The sequence below is a fragment of the Alligator sinensis genome, unplaced genomic scaffold, assembly GCF_000455745.1.
Source record: "Alligator sinensis unplaced genomic scaffold, ASM45574v1 scaffold108_1, whole genome shotgun sequence".
NCBI lineage: Eukaryota > Metazoa > Chordata > Crocodylia > Alligatoridae > Alligator > Alligator sinensis.
In genome coordinates, this window is record NW_005842110.1 from 904,838 (window position 1) to 914,480 (window position 9,643).

General features: G+C 45.3%; 1 protein-coding gene across 9 annotated transcripts in view; it reads right to left on the minus strand.

The window, feature by feature from the left end:
* INO80 (INO80 complex subunit) overlaps positions 1 to 9,643 on the minus strand; it is a 121,482-nt gene that overhangs the window by 59,326 nt on the left and 52,513 nt on the right. For 8 of the 9 annotated variants that reach the window (XR_003094289.1, XM_025205286.1, XM_025205285.1 and 5 more), the window contains one exon: positions 3,531 to 3,671. The exons of the other annotated variant lie outside the window; for it this stretch is intronic. Coding sequence is in view for 7 of the 8 variants with exons in the window: in XM_025205286.1 (XP_025061071.1) it covers positions 3,531 to 3,671 (141 nt within the window). In the remaining variant the exon portion in view is untranslated. The remainder of the gene's footprint in view (positions 1 to 3,530; positions 3,672 to 9,643) is intronic. 9 annotated transcript variants of the gene reach the window in all.

Genomic DNA, 9,643 nt, shown 5'->3' on the forward strand with positions numbered 1-9,643 from the left:
CCCAGCCATCCCTGCTCTTTTCCTCTTACTGCAGCCTCCGCTGAAAAAACACACCACCGAAAAGGACAGTGATCAACAATTTAGAGGGGCAAATTTCAGTAGTGATGATAAGCAGATACTGCAGTGTGCAGAGGGGACAGAAGGGAGCACCGCTCTGAACAGCAGGAGGGGATCAGCCCGCTGTTAGTAAAATATGGGCTGGATTAGAGCTTTTTGGTCCAGATATGACCCCTGAAGTAGAGGATGATTTCATAGACATAAGGGGCTGGAAGGGACCTTGCGAAATCATCAAGTTCAGCCCCTCTGCCAAAGGCAGGAAATCTGCTGGGGGGTCAAATGATCCCAGCAAGATAAACATCCAAACACTTTTTGAATGAGTCCAGAGTAGGTGAATGCACCACCTCTAGGTGAAGTCTGTTCCAGATCCTGGACACTCGGACTATAAAGAAGTTTTTCCTTACGTCTAGTCCAAATCGGCCTTTCAGAAGTTTGTGGCCATTAGACCTTGTTATCCCTTGGGGAGCCTTGGTGAACAACTGTTCTCCCAGATCCTGATGCACACCCCTTATACACTTATAGGGTGCCACCAAATCCCCCCGAGCCTTCTCTTCTCCAGGCTGAAGAGTCCCATGTCCCTCAGCCTCTCCTCATAAGGCTAGCTCTCTTGGCCTTTGATCATATGGGTGGCTCTCCTTTGAACTCTCTCCAGCTTATCCACGTCCCTCATGAAGTGGGGGGCCCAAAACTGGACACAATAATCCAGCTATGGCCTCATTACGACCATGTAAAATGGGAGGATAACATCACTGGTTTTGCTAGAGATGCATCGGTGGATGCAGGCCAGAGTTTGGTTTGCTTTGCTGGTTATGGCATTGCATTGGTGGCACATGTTCATCTTGTGGTCATTTGAGACCCCCAAGTCTCTATCGGTCGTGGTGATTGTTAAGTTCTCAAGTCAGAAAACATGACAACCTACGGGAGCAATTTTGGTCCTTGGCTGTGAGCTGCGTGCTTGGGGCGGAGCACCCTCACTTTCCATCGATTTTAAGGGCAGTGTAGAATATGTTCAGATCAAACTTCTGCAGCACAATTACCTTTATACTGTGGCCCATCACTGTGCTGTGAGGCCTAGCATAATGTATGCAGTTAAACAAACACCATCACTTTTCTCACTTTCACAAAAATTGCAGGTCATCCAAGCACCTGGGAAAACCAGGACTCAAGGGTTCAGCTTGTATTAAAAAGCAGTGCGTCAGAAGCTTCCCATTACAAAAAAAGTTATATTTACAGAACTGTGAATTCATAAGCAAGACAACTGTATCCCTAGAGTGCTGCAATTAAAGTCTAGTAAAAATGGGTTTCCTACAGTATTATAGGGAGGGGCAAAGTCTCTGATTTAAAGAAAACCCACACATTCATATGGGATGCAATGAATACAAGAATATTTGCTAAATTCAGTCTCTGTAACAACATTCTGGATGAGCAGTTTCCATTCTTCCTAAATAACTTTAATTGAGAAATATACTGCATATATTACAGAGAAAGGTATACGTTAGAGGAGGATAGGGAATAAAGATAAGTGTCCATGTGTTTTCAAACTGACAAAAGGAAACAGCTTCTCACTGGGGTCCCCAGAGTCCCATCATGTTTATTGCAGTTAGGCAAGATGAGGACAAGTATGAATAAAAAGGAAAGCAGCAGAAACTAAGAGAATACAACATCAGAAAACAAAGCAATGAGGAACAAGAGTTTCATAAGACAAGGAGTGTTGCACATAATTTAAAAATGCTGTTTAATAAGGCAAGTGGTATTGGAAACCTGTCTGGCCAGTGCCACTTACCCTTAGAAGTGTTTGGAAATGCCAGAAAGAGAAATTTCTAAATAATGGGATGCTGAAGTACAAGCTAAACTAATAAGAACCATCATATAGGCCCTCAACCATCAAACAGATCTCACACTCCTCCTCACTAAAGATTGCTGTTGATAAAAAGCTCTCTAGCCTCTTCAAATAGCCCAGTACTTTGAGCCTAAAAGTTTGCCTATAGTCTGCTTGACCAAGTACAACTACACTGTATTTTATAATGTTGGAGACTAGGAGAGAATTTAAAGAGACACATCTTACTGGAAGAGGCAAAACATGCTGCAAGAAAACAGCATGCTACTGGCCAGACATTTTGCCGCTATAATTGATTTGAATTTAAGTAAGGGATTACACAAACATCACAGCTGCAGAGAATACTATAGATCAAAAGTGATACATGGTGCAAGTTACATGCCAAGGAGCAAAAGAAAAACACCATTATAATAGAAAAAGATAGTTTTTCAATGCTCATAGCGGACGGAGTGGTAGAAGGAACAACCATTACTTTTGCAAATTCCAGTTGGTTGTGCCTTACTACAATTTTGTCCTTCCTCCCCCTCAATATGTATGCTATGCTCACTTCCCTTTTTAAAAAAGTATTTGAGAATTTAATAGCAAAGTATAACATTACTACATTTTTTAACCAGCCATTTAATGGATAATTCTATCCCTAGAACAGAAAGAAATATTTCCTTTAACTACATAGCTGGGGTGGTTTCCATAGAACTGCATTAGTTACTATCTTATCAGTTCTGTATAACAGTATTTTTCAAACAGGGCTAGATAGCACATTTCTAGGGTAGTGGTTCTCCATCCCATAAGACTTAAGGCACCTCAGGAAAATGCCAGCTCTTCGTTTTTTACTATGGAAAAGTATACAGCAATTTTTCAGTTGCAAAGAACTCGGCATATTTTTGACACTGTGGACTCTTATTTGAAATTTCTGGGATTATCTCGTAAATGCTCTGTCCTTTTTTTTGCACAGCACCTCATAGCACCCTTTAAAGCAGGGGTGGGCAATTATTTTGGGTGGAGGGCTGCTTACTGAGTTTTGGCAAGCCATCAAGGGCCGCATGACAGGCAGCCCAGGGCAGATAAATATTAATTTTCTACATTTTTTAGGGGTCCTGCAGGCTGGACAGAATAGCCCATGGGCTGCATTTTGCCCACCTCTGCTTTAAAGTATTTTACAGCACCTTGATTAAGAATCACTGTTCTAAAAAGTATGTGAAAGACAGGAATAGAAAGAAGCTAAATGGAGGAAAAGGAAGAAAAAGAAACAATGAACAACTTCAGAATATTTCTAGAGTTCCTGGAGACCTTACAGCCTAGTTACAGTGACAGTTGTTACTTTGTTCATTCTTTATGCCATGGCATTATGGGGTGCACAGCTATGTAGAAAACTTAGAGACAGGTATGAGACACAAAACCGTTTGCGAACAAGTGCTGTATAACTTCCCCAGGTCAAACACACCAACGTATTTCTGAATTTAGTCCAACAGTAGATGAAATTGTAACTTTGTGGGGACAGGACTTCAGAATGCACTTTAAGTACACAAAATAATTTTATGTCCAAAGACAGGATTCTTTACAAAAGTGAACAGCTTCATAAGCAGTTACTCAAAAGAATACATTCCATTATTGCAGTAGTATCTTTTGCAGGACTTACCCGTGGACTGGCCATGCACAGAAAGGACGGCAGCTCAGTGACCTGACAGCACCGTACACATGAGGTAGCTGATCTCCTTCGATGTATTACGTGGTCTGAAAAGCCAGTAACTGCTTTACAGTGGCTACTGAACACAAGGTTCTAAAAACAAAATTAACCAAAAAATATTAGTTTAGCCAATAGCAAAATGATTTCAAGTTGTTTAACCCTGGGTAAGAAAAAATAATTGATGATTAACAATCACCAAACATCTCCCTCAGAAACACAGACCTCGACATAGTCCTGTCACTGAATATGAAAAGGATTCTCTGCGCCCCTAGTTATTAGAGCAGGGTCCTTTATTCAGTTCTCTCAAACCTTGCTAAGGCGGGACACTGACAAACACTTTTTTTTTAATCCGAAGGGAGCTGGCCTAGTTTTCTCTTCTTCATTTTGACAGATTCTAGAATTGGAGACATTATTTTTCTTCCTCAGCACATTTTCAGTGTAGCTCTTGGTGTCAGAAAAGCATGCGCCTATTCCAGTAGAAATGACCCTCCCATAATTTTTATAGGACACCATACATGGATAGAAAAATCCTGAGCAAGACAGAGCACTACAAAAACATCAGAAACTAACAGACTATTATGTTTCTATATGCATCCCTTTTCCAATGTTTGTTATTTTCCTAGGCAAAATTCCTCTAAATTTATCATCAGGTCCCTCAGTGCCCCCCACACAAAATTTGACAAAAAAAAGGGGGGGGGGAAGGGGGGGGCAGTCAGAGATGTATGAGCCATCAGTGGGTCTTTAGCTGGATACTACTACTTCACAGTTCAAGCAAGCACTAACGAAAAATACCAGAGCTGCAAATTCACATTAAAGGCAAGACAAAATCTGTTATTTTGCCTCAATAACTTTAAACTCTTAAATGTACGGGAAGTAACTATTTTTCATGGCAAATCTCTGCTAGTAGCCCTGCCTGCTACTAGCAAAGAACTCCAAGCACACACAGTCAGATCCAACTCTGAAAACAGAGCTGCAGCACTTAGGTCAGCTTCTCACTTAGAGCTAGCAACAAACATATTCATGAACTCTGAATTTGTGCTTCCCTAAGATTTGTGCAGGAGCAAGAATTTCTCCACAAGTCCCATGACAATACGTACAGTACTGTGATACCGGCCGTATCAACATGAGATGCTGACTGTGCAATAGCCCATTACTACTGTCCAGTAGAGTCACATAGCAGAAAGCATGATACAATGCTACTGCACAGTAGTAACAAGCTACTGTGCAGTCAGCATCATGAAAAAGCTGTTTGGCGACACTACTGCGCAGTAACTCCAGTTACTACATAGTCATTTAGTACTCATTTATACAAGTACTAAATGGCTGTGCAGTAATGACTGCGCAGTCTGTGTCTCGTGTAGATGCAGCCACTGTAACTGTTGCAGGTGTTTATATACATACATGCACATAAACATTTTACTTCCCAGAGAGTAATATATGAACTGGTGGGGAAACAGAATCTCTCCCCACCCAAAACCTAGAGAGGTCTCTTGGGGTAATAGACAGCAGGGCTGTGCGAAGCTATGGTTGCCGATCTGATTCGGTAGAGGTTTGGCCTGATTTGATGGCCAAATATCTGAAAACGAACAGAATCAGGAGATCCTTTAATCTCTTTGAACCAAATCGGAAGCCTCTGAATCGATTTGGAGAGATTCGATGATTCAAACATAGACACCACTTTAAATGTTTTTCTACGTACCTCAAGGTACCAGGTGGCTCGTGAATGCTGAGATGCTGGGGTGGACAGAACATCCCACAGGAGTGCGAGGGGGTCCCCAGTGCACTTGGCATTAGACCCAGAAGTAGACCAGAAGCACTTCCGGGTCCACTGGGGAGTGCGCAGGGGGAACCCCCTACGCCCTGCCGGCTTGGCGACTGGTGCCTCCTGGGTCTGGGGAGGGCACCTGGGGTCCCCCCCGTGGCTGATCGCCAAGCCGGGGGTGCATGGGGGGGCCCCCCCTGCACGCTCGGAGGCGGACCCAGAAGTGGACTGGAAGTACTTCTGGTCCAATTCTGGGTTCGCCGCTGAGCACACAGGGCACCGCCCCGCGCTCCTGTGGGATGCTCCATCTGCCCCACCACTGCAGCGTTCACGAGCCACGGTTGGTACTTCAAGGTATGTAAAAAAAACATTTAAAGCTGTGTCTATGGCCGAATCACTGATTCTCTGAATCAGCATTGAATCTTCAGATTCGGATTTGACTGAATCGAATCGGGACAGTGATCTGAAACAACTAATCGAGTCTCTGTCCCCAATTCAGGCCGAATCTGAATCAGAATCGAATATGGCCCATTTTGCACATCCCTACTAGACAGCAACAATTTGCTAAGCAATGTTAATTCCATACCCACTTTCCCAAGGATATCTTCACTGTTTAATTCTCCATTGGTCACTGATATCAAAGGGTAAGCTATGTTGGCTTCAGCCCAATTAGAAGCACAGGAAAAAACAAAGGAAAGATTTTGAAGAATAGTTTGTACATGCATATGCCCTGGGCCCCTTTATAGGAAGTCACTCAATGTTTTTTTGTATGTGCACATAAGTCCTAGTTCTCAACTCCATTTTTTTTTGTGTAACATGAGCAAGTCGCATGAGAAATAATCCTATGTGAATTTCATGACATGTACTTCCAGTATATATTTGAGGATGAAGCAGACAGTGGAAAAACAGCTTCCCACCAGATTCACATATGTGGAAAAGGACTGGATAAAATTACAGAACAAAATACAGATACAACTCTAAGACTATCTACCTCCATTCAAGAAACCAGGAAACAAAGGTGGAAATATCAATAAGAATGTGCATAACTGTCACAAACGTGCAGTCACCAGCCTTCTCTGTGCAGCAAAATTGACTGCAAACAATAAGGAACAAAGGCTTCCAGATCCTTCACTGTATGGTTCCCACCATTCTCTAAAACAGTGGGGGCCTTTTTGGCAGGTGTGCCACAAATAAGGCCCATACCCCAAGTACCACTCCAATCCCTTTGCCATATGCAATCTGCTGCTCAGCTTACTGCTTCCTGAGCTGTTCCCTGCCTGATCTGATGCTCTGCTTTCTGCTCCCTGCACTATTTGCTGCTGTGCTGCCTGTCCCATCCCCAGTCTACCATGTGCTACACACACAGTCTGCCTGTGCCACTTGTGGCACCCAGGCTACGGGCTGGCCATCCATGCTCTGAAAACAGGATTCCTAAAGTGCTGCCCACGAAAGCATCTGTATCCAGCCTGCAAAAGGACATTTTAATAGTGCCTACCTTCAGAGGAATCAGTTGGTCAGTGAGGCTGGGCACTGCCTGCTCAGCAGTAACTGACTTGACAAACATTAGCAGCAGCCCAGTGATTTTCCTCATTGTAACTGTGTATATGTTAGACCATAACAGACAGCCCCAGGACCTGTTACTTGCAGGAGGAAGCAGCCTAGCAAGGGAGCTCTGCAGGCAAGCAGGGGGCCACAGCTGCAGGTTGCCAGTGCAACTGGCCAATGCGGTAATTGGCCAGCACCTGCAGCCGGTCAGGTGGTCGGATGCAGGTAGCACCAGGGGAGCATTTAAGCCCAGGGCTGGGGCTAGCACGGGCAGTCTCTCCGTGGCTTCCACCAGAAGAGGAGCTCCTGCTCAGGGAAGCCAGGACACTGTGCTAAGCAGAGGCTTATATGCTTAAAGGGACAGAAGGCTGCTGCATGTTATTATTTAAGTTATAGCCTGGGGGCTTGTATTTATGTTATGTTCACCCTTGGTTTGTGGAAGAGGCTGTAGGGGAGGTGGAGACCTCACTAGTATCCAGGGGGGCACTTGACCACCTTGAGACCTGCCAGGGGCAGGCTCAGGCCTGGAGCGCTAAGCGAGCCACACAGGGGCCAGGGGCCCAGCGCCAGCAAGGGGGTGCAGACAGAGGGGCTAGGGGCCCTATATACAGAAGCCAGGGGCTCAATAACTTGAGAGTGGACAAGAGAAGCTAGTGCCTCAAAGCCAGGTCCTACTCAGTGGGCCTAGGCTGGTAGGCCTAGCAAGAGTGATGGGGCAGAGGCCGAGGAAGTTGAGGCCCCAACAAAGGGACATCATACTGGTAACACCCACGAGGCATGGTAAAGGGGATGTTATGGAGCCATGCAATTAGCCCATAAAGCTTTGGGTGCCCAGCCGGGCACCATAGACTACAGAGGATCAGTCTGGGGCCTGAGATTACAGAGACTAATACCAGTGAGCCTAAGACCAAGGTCCAGTAGCAGCCTCTCTTTATCTACTTATTTTCCAGCAAGACACAGGAGAGATGGGGAGAGCACCTTCGGAGTGGTGCAAGGCATAGTCGCGGAGCCACCAGGGGGTGTGTCAACCACCCCTGGGACCCCGATGTAACATAATAAGTCTGTGTAACACATCTACCGAACATAAAAAATACTGCTTTGCAGACTCCTTTTATGCGGGTCCCAGTGAGATGTGCCCTCCAGGAAAAAAACTCGGGTACCCCTGCTTTAAAAATAAGGAAAGCAAAAGGAAGAGGCCTTACTCTCAAATGCTATATTTATAATGTACACAGTAAAAGCATGTATGCGCAACTGCAGATAAAATATCTTCTCAACAACACACACTCATAATTGCAATTCCAATACCAATATGAGCAAAACTTGCTGAAGATGTTTAACTTGCCACCATATTTCAGTCTCAGAAAAAAACACGTATAAAAGAATCCCGGTTTTTCTTTTTACCAATTGCCATAAATTCCTATTTTAACTTGAAATTGAAGTGTTGACTTGAAGCACGTAGGAAGAGACTTCCCCTATTTCTTTTTTTTCTGTGGGGTTGTCTATATGCTTTTCTCTTGCTGAAGCCTAGATGCAAACTTAAGGAACTTCTCTGTGAGAACATCTCAAAACAAGCTCATGTTAAGAACAGGGCTTCCATTTTTCCAGTTCACACAACATAAAAATATGGCAAATCTGACCAATAGCATATAGATCAACTATTACTTTGGTTTCAGGCTGCTGAAAGAAGTAAATTTCAATTCTACATATGAAGTGTCAGAAGAGACTCTGTAAGCATGTAAGGTGTGCATGCGATACAATAATGAAATCCTTTTTTGTGAAGAGATGCTTTAATTTATCATACCATTTTTAAACAATTGCAGCTAAATTCAAAGTTCAACATACTTTAGCTCAGAGTTTTGGACAAAGCTCTCAGGAATCCTTCACATTCCCAAGCTGAATTTCCATTAGACATGTGAGTGCAACCAGGCATGCTTTGTTGTACTTACTACTGGTCTTATGACTTTGGAGAATCCAGCAGATTTTGCAGAAAAAGCTGAGCCACCTGACAGCAACAGGTAAAAAACAATGATAGAGAGGGTTTGAAGAACTGAACTGTACTTAAGTCTAGGGGTGCACCTACAGAGATTTTTGGGGCCGATACTGATAGCCGATTTTTAAGGAGGCATATCAGCTTCTGATACTGATCCAATATGCAGCCTGGCAGCTTGAAGAGCAGTGTTCAGCTAAGTATGTTGTGGTGGAAAAAAGGGAGGGGGGGGAGAGGGGGCGTAAATTGAGGCCCCTGCGGTGAGGGAGGGAGTGGGGCTGGGGCATGGGCTGTTGCTGCGGCTTGTCCAGGGGGCACAGGGAGGGGAAGGAAGGTGGCTCCTGCCACTGCGCGCAACCCCAGAGGGTGCGGGGGGTGCCCCCAGATCTGCATGGGGTGAGGGTGAGCTGTCACTGCAGGCTGGGTCTATACCGAACTGCTCCTGGTGGGGGCTAGGCCACACTGAACTTGGCTTGCGTGGCAGCAGCACTGGGAGGGAGGCTACGGGGGAAGGAGAAGGCTGCAGCCACCCCAAAATTTGCCGTAGCCACCCCAACCCCCCACTCCCAGCACCGCTACTGCCTTACCCAAGCGCAGCCTGGCCAGCCTCCTGCTGGGAAGAGCTCGGTGCAGCCGTGCCACAGCCCGCAGCTTCAGCCCGCCCCACCCAGCCCAGATCCAGGGTATACCCCTTCTGGTGCCCTCCTGGGGTGTGCACAGCAGCAGGAGCCACCCCCCCTCCCTCAGCCCCCCATCTGAGCCATGGCTCTG